Raw genomic sequence first — 17,470 nt, forward strand, 5'->3', positions numbered from 1 at the left:
TACGTGCCTGTAAAGTGTATAGGCCTACTATGTGCGGATCCATGGGTGTTTTGTGTTTTCGAGGGGGTGGGGGGTGAGTGGGTGGGTGGTAGATTGCCAATGTACATGTTCATGTACCAACGGTCTAGATTCCTAGCTCCCATCCAGGAAAAATCCTACTCGCAATAACCATAGCAATACAGGTATTTGATAATTGATATATATAAATATGTAATGCAGTCGGTGCGTGGAGGGGGGGGGGGGGGGGGGCTTAAATTGTACACGACACGTACATGCATAAAGTATCATAATTTACATTTTCAGTGTCTTTCTCTGCATGTGATAACCTTGCGGATCGATTTGTACTATACAGTCAAATAAATTCAAATGACCTTTTGTTTGGGGTAATGCGAGGTATTTTAATATTCAATCCTACAATTGCTGAAAAAATATAAATAGTAATTGGTTATTATTCTTTGCCATATCATGAGATGATCAAATTTATTTCTATTGGATTTGATAACGCCCCGACCACAGTTATATATCTCCTCATAATACTCATAATACTCAAAGAATGATTAATCCAATTTCTGCAATAGGTAAATCTTTAAATCTTTTGAATAAAAAATGTCTGCATTTCATACGTCAATACCACCTTTGATATTGTGTTCATGACATATTTTAGCACAAGATATGAACTATTTTTATATGGATTTCCGGGGGGGGGGGTATTTTATCTTATTTATAACTTTTTTTTATTTGCGTTTTAAGGTCATTTAACAATTATCTGCAGAAATGCTCATGCATATTGTTGCAAATGTTCATGTCTTTAAAACCCCCACAATTTATAGCCACTTTTAATATATCGCATCGGTCGGTGCCTAGCATCGTCGGCGTGGCGTGGTTGCCGACATTTTTATTGTTTATGAAACCATTGAGCCAATCTTAACAAAACTTGGCACATATCGATTTTATAGTTTCTGAGATTCATGGCATTTGAGTGACTTCGGATTATTCAAATAAAGAGTCACATTCTTTTACAATGAGTAATGATTATATTTTAATGAATATATTAATTTGTTTTGGCTTCATTTTTTTTTTTTAAATAAGGGGCGGGGTCCTTTAGAAATAGACGGATTTCCAAATATATATTTTCATACACACATGTAAACTACATGTACATGTATATCTAGAAACTTTCGGAGTAGCTTCACTTCTCTCCGAATCCGCTAATGGTAAGAAAATATATTCAATGAATATATTTTACACGTTCAAAAAGAAATCCAAGTTGATAAGAATACGTTTATTGTGCGTGCGTCCGCAGTCTGGCGAAAGCAAAATATTCAGTAAAAATATACATCATATCCACAGGCGCCTGGCGTTGAATCTATTTATTTTTATGATTAGGTTATTCCATGTAGTATAATACAATTCCCTGTCGCTAAAACATGTTTGTTTGTTTTTTTTAATATCGTTTACTGTACTATAATAATTCTTAAAGTAAATTTTTATTTTAGTACAGAAAATAATCTTATCGTAAAAAGAACTATTATTAACGTTAGGCGCCTGGAATCATAACAGTTACTATGAAACTAATTAAATACAATCTGTTTCATTAGCAGTCGTCAGAATAAAAGAAAGATACATAAAAATGCTAGTATTTGGTAGTTTATATGTTCATTTAAGAGAAGCACTGTCAAGTTATGTTTTCTGGTTGAATGTTTGCAATATTATTGCTTTTACAGAATCTAATTAGTTTTACAAACACCGTTTCAAACAGGTTTCCGACCATTTAACGCAATCAAACGGACAATCTTTGTTGAATTCCCCCGATGGCAGCTTACGACATCCGTAGAACAGCTTGCAGTTGGTGTATTCTGTGCTACAATGCTCCCAGCATTCCTTTTCTAGTGACGTCATTGACTCGCGAGTTTCGACGCTTTTTGAAATGACGCTGGAAATTAGTGCCGTGACCAGGATACCAAAGATGGTGGGCTTCATTCTCTTTATTTATACGCCGGGAATCTAAAAGAAACAATGCAACTGTTTTATCTAAAGAAAAGTATACAAAATACTTAATCGGGAAGAAAAAATAGCATATCTGGTGGGTTTCTTTGATAGTGATGGTTACATGTAAAATACAAATAAAAAAAAATTATTTATGCACAAATATTAGATAATGAAATAATACGTTTATTTCAAAATTATAAAGAAGTTTATAAGTGTAAATGATTAAAATGTTTACATGCAATGTCGGAGAAGTTTCATTACTGCGCTACCTATGCATTCGATCAGCTTTTCACAAAGTTTAGCCATCCACTATATATCACTGTATCGAAAATCTGCGCGTCGTGAGCTTTTCTGTGGCAACTAAATGTTACAGTATAAATTGTGCAAGTTACAACCTTTCATTGGTTCAGGAAATGAATAACGCATTTTATTTTTATCCTACCGTGCATTCATTGAAATCCACCAATATAATACAAGAAGATACATGCTTTTGCAGGACAATCCTGGTATTTGTGGGGAAACAGATTTATACAGAACATTTCATTACAATATACATTGAGATACTTACAGCTATAGAAAAATCAGAACCGAAGTGGAAATTAACTTTGCCAATCTGGAACAAGCAGCTCTGTAAAGTATTAAATGGTGTACAATAAACTTAATATATATATAGTGACCGAGGTCATTAAAATGAATCGTCTGCATCAGATAATGACGGGGTCATCTGCTTGTCCGACATTAAAAGTCCCCAATTGTCACCACTGCGTAAAAACTGCGCCAGCTGCTATTCTACGTCATCAAATGGCGGCATAATTCCAACAGAATCACTCACGTTACATGTATGTGACTTAATATTCTTATATGAATTATTGTTGATTGTCCATTATGCAGATATGGCAATGTTGATGACATCGTATCATTTTTTTTTCTCCTTTACCATATATGCTCATATACCAGATACATTTATGAAGCTTTTCAATGGTTTTACCATCAGTGATTCATATACATTGTTCGTATATATTTAACAACTATTGCATCTGTCTTTAACTAATTGTACGAGGAGGGTGGTATAGTTCTTGAACCTATTCTTTTTGTAATTAATATAATGATATACGATAAAATACGATCAATCCAACAGAATCACGATTTAGCTGAAAGGTCGTATTGACTATTACTAACTTTCTATGGCAAAAGCTGAAGTATAAAAAATATCGTTCGTGGTATTATTACGACGACAGATTAAACTAAAAATCGCAAGTGCAATCAATTAAGACTTAAAACTGTGCCACTTTGTTTGTTATCGTATTTGCGCATGAGTTCTCCGCGAGGCAAACGTTCACTTTCCATTCATATCTAATTACCGGCGGTATGGCTTTATTTAATGTAGAAGTAACCCACGTTGCCTACATATCTAGAATATTGTGGTTTTCCATAATTAATTCCCGCAAACAATGGTTGTTTATACCGATTGCAAAAAGGAGATTACCAAATTAATTCTTTGAAAAGATTGGTTTTTTTTTTTAAATTTATCATCCTTGAGCTTTACAACTCATCGGAATACAAATTATAATACATATAAAATTATATACAAATGTGCAATGTGCAGTAAGTGAGTGGACATATTAAGACAATATAATCATGTACATATCTTAAGATATGAATAGACATAAATGTATGATAAGTAGCTTAGACTGTAGTACATGTATTATTACAATGCTGCGCTCTCATTTTGGAAGCGCTACACAAATATTTTCCTAAATTATTGAGTTCCTTTGTATTGTTAACACTTAAAAGTTTAGCTAGCTTAAAAACACTTGGTTTTTTGTAATAAAAACTCTTTATATATTTCTTTCGTAATTCGGCGTAAAAAGGACATATGAGTATAAAGTGGAACTCATCTTAAATTGTCAAAATTATAAATATTTGAATTAGGAAAGGACATACTCTACAGCAATAAGATCAACGTGTAATCCATCCCCTTAGAACATATATTTTGTTCTTTCCGATATATTTCATTTTATCAAATAAAATATAACTGTACGTGGCTACTTTAAAGAAGCTATGTTGTATATTTTACTTGTTAAAATGAAATACACTGGAAAGGACAATAGTAAACGATTCTAAAGATAAGAGCAAGCTCACGACCAAATTAATGAATGCTTATTATCCAAACAACTAATTAATATAACTGTCTACATCATTCTAATTAAAATAAGATCTTAATAGATCCGCTCACTATGATCGCTACACTATCTAATTTTAATTAAATTGTGTCTACATGCTTTTAAAATAGTTGTGAAGGAATGACTAATTATATATAATATTTTGATCTTTAAAAACCATTTCATGAAACTGAAAATATCATGGCTTTGTCGCAAGTTCTTTAGTAAAACGCAGCCCATATCCACAATTATTTGCAAGTACAGTTCGTTTGGGTGAAAAGAAGGAACATTCAAATATAAATGGTGCAGTATAAGGGAAGCAAATACGCCCCCTTCCCAATTATAGTAACGACAAGTCTGTTAACCCTGTTATCAAAGGGAGATAATTCAAGTCCATGGAATACACATTCTCTGCCAGCAATTAATAGTATCGCCTTAAGGTGGAATAACACACCTGGAAAAAGTCCCTCAAATTACTAGGAAATGTATTGTTAATGAAAGATATAATGATAAATAAACTGTACAAATGTCAAATAAGCGAAAAATATGCAGTTTGGGGATAAAAAAAATGAATATCTAAAACAATTATTCCAGTAAGTAACAACAAAAGCCCCTGCGGGATTCAAACTCAGGATGTACAGATCACAAGTCTGACACATTATCCACTTGGCTATGAAGTATGTTACATGTTTCAGTCCATAAAATCCTTTTTAATAAAACGAAATGTCGTTTCGATCAGCGGTCAGCCATTTTGTGATGATGTGTTATTCCACCTTAGAGGAAGAGTTCAAAGTATAACTGAATTCTGCATAGTTAACAATATGGCAAATTAAGGGTGACAATTATTTCCTTTTCTCTTTTTCTCTGGGGAAATAAAAAGAGATCTTTAACACTTTCTTTTCAACCACAGTAAAAACAGTAAGTGAACAACATAAAATATAACAAGCAGAAATTGAATTATGACTTTTTAACAAATTTAATTCAATAATAAAACTCTTCAAATTCAACAAGCAATTTAGCAAGGAAGACAAGATCACAGAATGAAATACATAAAATTTAGTAAGAGTTCACATTAAAATTTCCATCACACATTTTAATTCATCCGCTCTGACTAGAAACACACATTTCACCCAAAGGCTGTCTTTCGTAGTCACCCCGTTTGATGGGCATGAGTATTGCTAGCTACAGTTCTGCAGCTAGAGTATTGCACATCTAAACTAAATGTGTGGACATGAAATTCCAAATACAATCTTAATTTTTAAACCAGGAGAAAATTAATATTAAGTTTAAGGACGATGATTAAAAGTCAACAGGAAATGAAATGAAACCTAATGAAAAAAGTTACCCTTTAATACCCGATAATATTTATTTATAAGGTAGAGGTTAGAGGTATATTTCAAAAATCTAATTATATTATAATAAAATATTATATAATATATTAACGTAAGGGGGTATATTTTTCATTATGTGTAAAATAGTCTTGAAAAAAAACACCTTTTTTTTTGGCACTCTTTGCACTTGCATAGTTTCGTATATATAAACCTCATTGTACACCAATTAAGGACACTTGTCTGAGATCTCTCTCTCTCTCTCTCATTTTTTTTGGACATAAGTAAATAATGTAGTCTAGTCAAAACTCCTATAATCTCTTTTTTCTATCTCTCTCAATGTACATCAGTAATTGTTTTAGACTACAAATCTCTCTCTCTCTCTTTCATTCTTTCTTTCTCCTTTTCTCTCAGTGTTACAACAGTAAAAAATTTATGTTTAAAATATGAACCTTTAAAACTAATCTCTCTCTCTCTCTCTCACGGTTCTCCATTATCCTCTATCAATGGTATAGGACTGTAGGAAATGTTTTTGTTCCGTTTATAGTACACCCAGCATGACCCCAGCAGTAAGATCAACAACAGCCCGCTCAGCCCACTAAGGATGGCCACACCCACGTAGGAGTCTGCAACACAAAACATATTATACTATAAATATTTACATATCTCATATTACTATGAATTAATTTTGTATGTATAGTCCATGTGGGGATCTAGAGGGGGGTCCACTGCAAAATTCAAGTTTCTTTGAATTACACCACAAAAATATGCCTTGCCCCCCCCCCCCCCCCCTCCAATGGAAAAAATGTCTGGATCTGTGCATATATAGTTCAATACATTTCATCAATGACTATTTTGATATTTATTCATACAGCTGATGAAAAGTAATAGGGATTCATTCTGATCAAATATGATTGGGCGGGATCAATCTATCATATGATAAAGCCCTTCAGGATTTATTAGACTTGATCACTCCTGACCATATTTGATTATCTCACAATACTCAAAGAATGATTCCTTATTCCATAAATCAAATACATTTACATTCTGCAAAAATTTTGTTTGTAAAGTGTATGGAAAGCTAATGTATTAGACATTGCACAAACTTGGAGGTCAAATGTTAATTTATACATTGTTGAATGTTATTCAAGTGCAATGTTGTAAGTGAAAACTAAAATTCACAATAGCTCTTCTTTTAATTTTCAGTAACTCAGTTTATGTGTACACAGTGACACTGTTGAACCACTACATGTACGTACATCAAATGATGTGAGGCAAAAACCAACAAACAACTGAAAGATTTTAACAATGATTCAAAAGAAAACTTTTCGACCTAAAAATGCTCAATACAATGATAAGAAACATGCACAAATCTGTTTTTTTAGAATTAAAATTCACAAATAATAAACATTAAACAAACAGGAACTCTTGTTTACATATTCTTGGGACTGATTTATCTTAGCAACAAAGTCAAGGATATCCCAACGCCCAAAACCATTAACATAATAATGGATGCTAATCCTTGTGAATCGCTCTCTGAAACTGAAATGTTGTAAAATATTATTACAATAGAAATAGCCTTGGTTATCAAGAACTGCACTTTTGTCAGGAAGCTATTAATAGTAGAGGTTAACCATACAGCAGCTTATACTGTTGGGGGTGATTATTTTACTTTAGCCTATCAACAATCAGATTTATTGGATAGCCAACGACGGATGTATGAAAGAAAAATTAATGATGAATACACAAAATGAATGTGCCATGAGAGAGAGAGAGAGAGAGAGAGAGAGAGAGAGAGAGAGAGAGAGAAATAAGTTGCAAAAAGACAAGCGTTAACACATAAGTAACAAATCAAGCATAACGGAATTCTACAGGTGACTTACTGGTGACTTGAGTTGTGTCGTTTTCTGCTGGTGGTGATTTCACTTGACATTCTGTTTTGATGTCAGTAACCATCATATCAGACAGCAGATTTACAAACATTGGAAAAGGACAGTCCAATTCACAGCCTTCAAAAGATATCAAAATAGAAGCTAGTGTGAACCATGTACCTGATTGTAATGTTGATTCTAAATTAAATGCAAAGACTTAAATATATTACTAATAGGTGTAATAATTTGAGAAGCTTATTTTGCTAAATAATATAGTTTTTAATTTAGATCACTTTGAGATCACAAAAAAATATAATACACATTGTCACAAAGTTCATATCCTGTATAGTTTGCTAAAAAAAATCTTAAATCTTTTAAAATCACAAGAACAACTGTTCCAAATAGGAGAGGTAATGCAGTATTATCCCCGGTCATTTCCCCTTTTATACAAATTTTAACCCCCCCCCACCCCCACCCCCACCCCCCCCCACCCCCAAAAAAAGGATACATGATTAAATATTAATTATTGCAAAAGTTTATAGTAATTTAAGCACTGGTTATTCTACATTCTTATGCTTTAAATTTTTTTTAAAATCAACATTGAGAGCTTCAAAACATTTTACACGAATTTAATTCAATGAGCTTTATTAGGAATTAAATTTATCATAGTACTGAGCCCCCCCCCCCCTTTTTTTTTTCAAAATGTATCCAGAGAAATATTTGCCCATTATTTATTTTAGCCCCTTTTGCCCTAGTTATCAGCTGGCAAGTTAAGACTTGGCAAATCAAAATATTTCAAACCTTTTCTCTCTAAATACAACTGTTTTTGGGTGAATTGAAGACAGGGCAAAACTGTTTGCAAGAGTACCGTAGAAGGGCGAAAATAACCCTGTATACCGTAACCTGGTTACGCTACAATTCTTACCTTGAATGGGGATGGGATAAAGATGCAGATCTGTCGAATTGGTTTCATTTCTGAGGAAGACTTTTACAACAAAATTTGTGGAGTTCATTTCATGCAGTTCTACGACTAGTGAAGTAGAGTACTGAGGCTGCACCGCAGGGAATTCTGGGTAACGGTAGTATTTCAAAACCGAGAGCAAACCAATGACTGTGTCATCATGCTGGAAGAAAATAATGATTACTAGTACTTATTCAGAGGGATAGATGGTTAAAAACTTGGGGCCATTTTTACACTAATATTAATCTCCTTAAAAAGAAGAGCTTTGTTTAAAGATTTAAGGACATATAAAAGTATTAAAAGAAAATTGTATGAAAGGACTATATATGATAAGGGCCTAAAATGGCCCCCTAAAATGAACATCATCATTTTACTATCATTCTTTGTTTTCTTACTACAGATATGTATGTGATGTGTTTACATAATATTCATTTTGGTTCAAGTGCCCACAATTTAGAAATATGACATAGTAAAGACAACCTTTTCCCGCCATTTTTGCATTTTTAGCGTAAAACAGCTTGTTTTCAAGCAGTTTTTCCTTCCGAAAACATTAAGCGCATTCTTGAACAAATAAAATATTTTAATCAGAGATGTATCTAGCCAAGAATAATAAATGACAAAAATTTTCCTTGTTCAAGCATGCGCTCTATATTTCCCATTCATAAATAAGTATGAAAAATGTCAATTTTTGCCTGATTATGATTGAATTATAGAAATGGCGTCACTTCTGACGTCATATACTGCCAGTGAGTGCAAATAAATCAAATAAACAGATGAAAAATATATTTTATATCAACTCTTCTAAAAAATTAGTGAACTTTTTATTGTACCCGAAACACTTAAAAAATGGCGAATTATGGGGGCCAAATTTAACTCTTATCATATATAGTTCTTTCTCCTTAAAACTTTATGATATTTTAAGGCTAAAAATATCATATCTAAAATTTTAAGATAGATCTAATTGGTAAGTTGACCTGATCCCACTTTCTTTGAAAATTAAGAGGGCAGTAGCTTAAACCTGAAAATGATGTAAGACAATGCAATTAAGCACCCAGTGTAGACTCATTAACAAATGACCCCCACAACCCTTCAATGCTGTCAAGCCAGTCCAGGAGTTGACGTTGCTTGAGCAGTATGCATGAGCACACAAAGAATTGTAAACTTATTAGCATACAGTGTAGACTCATATTAGAACAAATGACATCCACAATCCATCAGCCATATTGTCAAGCCAAGATCAAGAGCTACATTGTAGCTTTCTCCTAACTGAGTCTGTTTGGGCAGTATGAGCACATAAAGAATCGTGAACTTCGATATTTGTGCATCATCTGTGCCTATCTGTGGTGTCTAATTTCACCTGTTTAAATTTTGCACTCAAAATGCATCAGCAGTAAACAGCATGAGTTACATGTATGTAATCTGTGATTGGAATTACAAGGATACATGTAATCTAATGCAAAAAACAAGTCTTTAGAGAAATAAAGGGACTGGTTCATGTCGAGATATACTATAAACCAACTCTTATTTGCATCGATTTTATTTCGTGATTACTGAAGATTCCCTAAGACTATTTTTCATGACCATGTTTTATTCTCACTAATACCTATACCACAAAGACAAGTTTCAGGTGAGAAACATTTGCGACGAAGAGTTTCTCGAGAATCTCTAGAATATTTCTCGCATACAAATGAAAGTTGATTTACAGTATGTGAAATGAGATCACAAAGTTCTCATGAGATTGAAAAAAAAAATGTTGTACTCTGTAAATGTTGATTTACAGTATATATAGGCATGATTAGATCAACATATACATATTATATGGTCTTACAGCAGAGTAAAGAATGATATCTGTATCCACTGACGTGTTCTTCTGCTTGGCTTTCATATTGGAAATCATCTTTGTCAAAAGGACTCCTACAATTAAGATAAAAATGCTAAGGAATCATTAGATTTCGTGGTGGCTCAATTTTTATGGAATTTGCATGTACCTCTGATGCATGAATAAATAAATTAGGGTTATAAAGTCATATTTCCTTTTGTAGGTAAAAGTAAATACACGAAATTACGTTCCCACGAACCTGTTGCAAGACTTGAGAATAAGAATAACTCCGGTTGTGAAATAAAATATGTATTAAATGAAAATATGATGAAAACACAGAGTATGACAAAGACAATATATCTGACAGATGGACACACAATGGCTCAAACAACTAACATCCATACACATTTATCACACGCGGACTCACACGCGGCTCTCCTCAGCAATACCAAAAACCAGTCAAAACTCACATGTGACCTCTTGTCACACAAAGTACCAGAAAACACAAAATACACGCTTACACTGTAAAATTTAAGAAATCCATAAATTTAGCCTCCATGAATTTAAATGATTCCATAGTACACCTAAACAGATACCTACAAGCAGTACAGCGCTCTCCTGACTTTTTGAGTCACTATCAGAAACATTTCTGTGCATATGATATTTGTGTTTCTTGACTACATATAAGTCACTATCACTATTTTTCTGTAAGCATCAGCATAAATCAATATATTAAATATTTTCAGTCTGTAAATATAAGAACCATTATATTATCAGTGATGATAAATGACTTTGAAGTCAGTATCTTGACATTTTTAAGTAGGTATCAGTCCATTTTAAGTGAATATCAGTGAATTTCTAGTGAGTTATAAGTACATGGCTCACCTGATCTAAGGCGTGCCATCTGTAGGGTGGGGTACTGGAGACTGTTATGAAAGTCTCGGAGACCCATTATCTCATCAAATGTCCCGTTCACAGCCAACCATCCAACGGTTGGATCAATCTTATTGTGTCTGTTCTGCAACATGTATAAACAAGTAGTGTCCTTCTTATCATTGGAATATCTGAATGACAATTTAAATATGTGAGGCCCATGGGCCATATTGCTCACCTGAGCCACTGTTTTTTAAGTGAGTTAAACAGTACAAGGAAATAATTCCTTTCCAAATTTTCTTATACATAACTCTGAACTTTTTGCTTTGCAATCTTCTTGATACCGGTATATTACACATATCATATGAGATTTATTTAATTTTTTTTAACTTTGCTTCTCTCATAAAACAATCAACCATAATTGTTATATTTTACCTCACAAAATAATGGGTCTTGAACATCAAAGAGACTTTCAATGGTAGGTGGAAGACCGGTATTCTTAGATATGTGATGTATCAACCACTACAAAAAACATTAAAATTTAATATATTTTATTCGACAGAACACCATCAGATATAATTCAAAATGAATAAAGCACAGTTTATGTTCAACAATCAGCCCCCCCCCCCCCCCCAAAAATCCAAATTATGCTTCTCATTCGAGAAAATGTTTACAAATTACTGTCAAGGTATTATATTTGGCTGTTCACTCTAATGCATTTAATGCAAAATGTTAAGTACATCTCTAAATGCCAGGCATGTATTTGAAAAAATGTCATGATATAAATTATGAAATACCTTTAATGAAATCAATGATGTTGACAATGTACAAATTTACCACCTGATTATCAAAATGGTTTCTTGAAAACTGCTAAGATTTTTATTGCTGACAACTGTAATATTCATATTAGAAAAATTACCTCTTTTTCTTTGGTGATATTTTTCAGTTTCTGGTCTTTTGACATGAATTCTTGCTGAAGTTTGGCCAGCAGTGGACAATTGGCATGAGAACTTAGCAGCTTTGTAAACAGAACAATAATAAAGGGATGATTCTTTGTTACTACACACAAAAGTAACAGTCAAACACAAACTAAACATCACAAGGAAATCTGTATTGTTAAACAACATCACAGCTAGATAATCAATTTGAAACAGATTTGTGAGAAATTTTTGCTTAGTGATATGTTCATTATTATGGACAAGTGCAAATTTCTGTATGAAATAAGTAATTCGAAGCAGACAAACACAAAAGGCCAGGGCTGGGTTTTACAAAAGAACTAAAATACATGACAATTTTTTTCATGCAGTCTTATTGAATGATCCTCCATGCACAATATTTAAACAAGTTCATTTATTCTATATGATCTATATGATTATTTCGACATTTTAGAAGTTCAGCTCATGAGTGTAGCTGACAAATAATAAATTTATAAATGACAAAGTCCTGCTCTCAAGTGTTGCTCTCGAGTGTTAATTGCAGAGCCCGCAAATCAGGGAAGCAGCGGACATTGCAGGCCCTCCCAAGTAAAAGACAAATGTTGTAAGTGCTGGTAAAATTTCTTTTATAAAACACAACCCTGATAGACATTGCTAGTTAGCAGCTTGACCTACATAATCCTCTATAGGAGGTAGAGTATGGACAGGTATGGGCTGCCAGGTGTTGTTCCAGGCCTGGGTGGGGGTGGGTGAGGGGTAGAGACCAGCTAACACACAGTAAGCACTCATCAGCGTCCGGTCCATATCTGTACTCCTCACAAACACCTGTAGTGTCAGAATAAAGTCTGTTACATATATATACTTAAGTCAAATATAATTCAACTTTAAAACTAAAAGAGCAATAGTTAGATTTTAAAAATGAATTAACTTGTCTTTTCAGGAACAATTAGATACATTGTACCGGCAGATTTATTTTGATTTTCAAAACAATGATCAACATTAATAAAAGTACAACTTTAAAACACTATATGAAAGGAACAAATACCATTGACCTATATATACATGTATTAGCGAGAAAATGTGACCTGTTCATTGCGGCTGTTGAAAGTAGAAAGTATTGCCAACGATGTTCTAAAAGCAATTTCTTGTTATTCTGTTAGCTACAGTTTATAAGTTGTTTGTTAATTGTCTATGGTATGTTAGTAGTTTGTTGTTTAAGGTATTCGATGTATAACGACCACATTTTGTACCAAATAAATGAATGGTCCGATATTCTTAATCATGATATCATTTTGAAGGTGTTATCAAATAAAAATACTCCACCAAAGGAGTTTTCAAAATTTTAATTACCAGTATGGTACAACTAATTACACCTTGAATTTTGCATTGAAGTCTATGGGCAATGTATGTTTTATCAAGATATAGTAAAAAGTAACTTAAAATTCATGATATGGATGTAGGTTGTTGGACAGTAGTTTGGTATAATCTCTTTCACATGTGATTAACTATAGTATGTATACTATAAACTAACTTTTAAGCTACATTGTACTACAGTGATTTAATAATTACTTGTTATACTTAGCAGTAGTTTGTTTGCTTTTATCTGTATGAGTATAATTATACAGATTAAGCACATTTTATATTTTTCTTTCTTTTTGGGTGTATTTTTAAGTCTAGAATAAATTTAACCCTGTAGCTAGTTCAAAAATACCCATAAATCAAATATACATGTAAATGTAATAAAAGTTCATAAATAATACACTGTGCATGGTGATTATTTACTTTGCTAATGTGTTTCCTTGAAGTTCTTTTTGGGCATATTATGATATAAACTGTAAATCCAACCAATATAGACTTCCTTATAAACAAAATCTTCATCTCAGCTCATCAAGTTTATGAAAAAAAAAGGCAAAAAATAAAATCACTACATTCTTTTAAAAAATGCTTTCAACATGAATTTATTGTATTTCCTTCTTACATTATGGTTTATAAAGTCTCTCCCATTTTTTAAGTTTTAATTAATATCATCAAGATAGCTGAGAAAAAAAACAAACCAGTACTTCAATGAGATATTGTAAGCTAGCTAACTTTTAATCGGGGCCGAGAAATTTTTCGAGAGGTTTGCGAGTCAAGCCTCATTATCAAGAATATTTCTCGCTGCGACCAGTATTTGCCAAATAGTTGTTTGAAAAAAGAGTTGTGGATAGGGCTTGGTCCTGAAAACAAGTCAACACGAACAAGAATTCATCTTAGGGAAATCGGAAAATCAAGTTGTCAGGAAAAACTAGAAAACTGACCAGTCAGGAAGGGCCCCGCTATGACAATTAATATAGAGAAGTGAAAAAAACTTTGAATCCATCCTCTTTATATTAACAATGATGAAAAATAAATGCTCGGCATAAGATGTAAAGAACTGCAATATATAGGATCTCATAATTTTCATCCATCAATTAAAGTGTTAAACTGAGGGGTAAAAATATAAGGGTGCAGCTCATGGAATGAGAGTTTAATTTGATTACATTTAAAAAAAAAAAATTGAAAATTATAAGTAACAACTGTATTTTTAAAATTTCAAGATAATTCCTGAATGTCCAAAAACTCTAAATGGTAACCTTGTATCTGCATAAAACAGGGATAATCTCATGTCTTATAAAAAAAAAACTAAATTAAATGTGAATTTAAAAAAGATTTGAACAGGTGTTTTATAAAATGCAAGCCTTCAGTGAATGCAAATACATTGTATCACCCAGGGTTGACCTCAACTTCAAAACAAACATCAGTTGCATACAAAGGTGTTCATTAATCTTCATATGACAGATAGAGATAAGCCTCTAAATTTTCTGCAGCAGGCAAGATAATTAATCCCAGGGGGTTATTGTTCTGCTCTCTCATCCTTTTCTTCTAAATTTACAATAAGATTTTTTTTTCAGAAATGACAGAATGTGGTTATTATCTGATTACCTGTTAAAATTAACAGCATTATTAAGGCAGAAAAAAATAAAATAAATAATTAAAAAATAAATAGTGAAAAAGGACATCTTAATATATATCTTGATTTTAGAATTCAATAAAATTATCATAAATCATTGTATACGGTATTTTAACCAAAATAAAGTATGAATATTATATTTTAAATCCATATTTCAAAGAATGTACACAATACTACACATCATTCAAAATTGACCTTAACTTCAAAACAAAGTTCCTTTGCAGACACAGGCAGTGCAGTAATTAATCTCAATGTGACAGATAAAGATAAAGCTTAGGATTTTCTTCCTGTGGAAGGTTAATTAATCCCAAAGGACAAATATTGCACAGCCTTCCAAGTATACATTGGTAACATTCTCAGAAGTTATCTCTCTTTGCCCATTCATTCTTATTCATAGTTAAGGAATCTACCCCACCACCCCAGCTCCAAACCAAAAGACATACAGAACCACACTTAGCATCAAAAGATGTATTTCTGTCTACTGAACTACCATACCAAATTTGAACTTGATTGGGCTACCATAAAAAAAGTTATTAGAAGAAAACAGAAAATTTGTGGACGGAAGAGTGACAGATGGACGGACAGAAGGACGGACGGACAGAGTGATTACTATAGGGCACCCGCAAATCCTTGCGGGGCCCTAATAATTGTTTTACCGTAAATATCCCAGTGAACACTGGACAACCATTACCTTTGTCCTGTTGTAGTTAACTGGTAGAAAGCCCAGCTTGTTTATATACAGATCACATATGGACTGCCCAAGCCGAAACTCTTGATCCATACCTAGCTGTTCAATTAGAAAGTCATCCATAAATTAGAATGTACATGTTAACTGATGCTGGATTTTCTAAAATAAGGAAAATAAATGCACTGTTAGTAATAATATATACAGGGAAATATTTGCCCTATTTTTGCCACTTTTGCCATCGTAGTCAGTGAGCAAATTTTAGACTGGGCAAATTCAATTGTCTCAAATTATATCTCTTTGAACATAACATTGTCTAGAAGGACAAAAAAAAGCATCGGTTGAAAAATAACCCTGTATACAATATTATTTTAGATAATTATCAAAAGGAATATTAAACAGATTTTCGATATCTGGAAAAACTAAACATCAAAATAAATATTTTGTTCAAATCAGGCCCCATTTATTACTTTTAAAGAGGTTTACTAACCTTAGACAACTGTCCATACCCCTGGGGCCAATCACTCTCCTTGACAGGGTCAAATGGGTATCCATGTGTAGGGCTTCTATCTCCATGTCGGTACACCTAGAATTTAAAAGTTTCTACGTAACCGCTAAATATAGGGCATAATATCCTCTGCATGCGGGTCTTGTAGAAGGACCATTCTCAATTGAAAATTGACCTTTTTTTTTTCCATAATCAAAATAATTGAAAAATTCCAAAATAACTGTGTCATATTGCCTTACAAAAGATGCTGAATTTGTACTTATAATGCTGAGTGAGATATCCTCTAGCCGCAGGTCTGTAGCTCCCCGTCTGAGAAAATTTGGATGGATGAGTGACCTGGGAGCTACAGTGCCATCCATTGAAAAAATTGTATATTTATTGCACACAAAAATCTATGCTAATTTTGGTCTACATTAGGTACCGTAGGAAAGAAGAAGAGTGTAATAATTTAAACATAATATAGGCCTATTTTCAAATTAGTTTTAATTTCACTTTTGCAAAAAAAAAAAGCATATGGTAATTTAATTATTCCATCTTTAAAAATATAGATCTATATAAAATGTACATGTAACAGCTTTCGATGAACAAGTTTTTCTGTAGCCCTACCGTTCAGGTAATTGATAGCCCTGTGGATCTTCATTTTGTGATCAATCTTACAAACTGGTATGCTTATATTTCACAAATTGCACAGCTGTTGTAACATCTGCCCGATATATCTAACTCCTGAAGCTGTTTTACTATCACCAGATCACGGCAAGGGTGACATTTATATTGTCTATTTATTATTTTTCCATCTAAATTATTATCTTCTATCTATATAAAGTTACAAACATCATCCTTGCCTCATACATATAATACGGCTTATTAAAATCAGTTGGTGATACAGGCCGGGTTGTCTCTAAAAATTGAAGTAGAAGGAGGAAATGAAAAAGTAGCAGGGGTTTTTGGGGTCTTCCTTATAGCTACATTGTGTTTGAAATGCAATAATAGCCGGGTAATTTAGGCATTATAGGCGGGGGAATTCCCCGCCTCCCGGGTCTTAGAGACAACCCTGCCGCACTGAAATAGAAATACACTATAGTCTGGTCTGTCACTTACGATGTGCACCAAACGTAGAGTAGACTTTCCATTACTCGTTGAATGAGTAGATCTAGATTGTAAACAAATTACAATCACCAGAGTAAGTTCCAAAGAAACATAAGACGAAAGAGAAGCCCATTTCATCTCCTCCACAGTAAACAATTTGTATTTTGTTGACAGAAAAAGTTTTCAGTTCTTCCATACGGAAACAAATATTATCTGAAAAAATTCGAAACGTTCCGGATTCCCTGGTTTTTGAAAATTATGCAA

The 17,470-nt window shown here is 33.0% G+C and overlaps 1 protein-coding gene and 1 long non-coding RNA gene across 2 annotated transcripts; both read right to left on the reverse strand.

Moving 5' to 3' along the window:
* Positions 1-1,267: 1,267 nt before the first annotated feature.
* Positions 1,268-3,263, reverse strand: LOC128163227 (uncharacterized). Its single transcript, XR_008240774.1, has 2 exons — positions 2,558-3,263; positions 1,268-2,004 (listed from the first exon to the last, which is right to left on the reverse strand). It is a non-coding gene; the product is annotated as an uncharacterized LOC128163227 (long non-coding RNA).
* A 1,845-nt stretch (positions 3,264-5,108) lies between these two features.
* LOC128163561 (lysosomal acid phosphatase-like) lies at positions 5,109-17,425 on the reverse strand. Its single transcript, XM_052827189.1, has 11 exons — positions 17,219-17,425; positions 16,103-16,198; positions 15,619-15,714; positions 12,614-12,763; positions 11,923-12,021; positions 11,439-11,525; positions 11,016-11,148; positions 10,140-10,225; positions 8,276-8,474; positions 7,363-7,488; positions 5,109-6,105 (listed from the first exon to the last, which is right to left on the reverse strand). Exons 1-11 carry the CDS (start codon positions 17,342-17,344, stop codon positions 5,960-5,962), a joined length of 1,344 nt encoding a protein of 447 aa, XP_052683149.1. The 5' UTR covers positions 17,345-17,425; the 3' UTR covers positions 5,109-5,959.
* Positions 17,426-17,470: the final 45 nt, after the last annotated feature.

The sequence above is a fragment of the Crassostrea angulata genome, chromosome 9, assembly GCF_025612915.1.
Source record: "Crassostrea angulata isolate pt1a10 chromosome 9, ASM2561291v2, whole genome shotgun sequence".
Taxonomy (NCBI): Eukaryota; Metazoa; Mollusca; class Bivalvia; order Ostreida; family Ostreidae; genus Magallana; species Magallana angulata.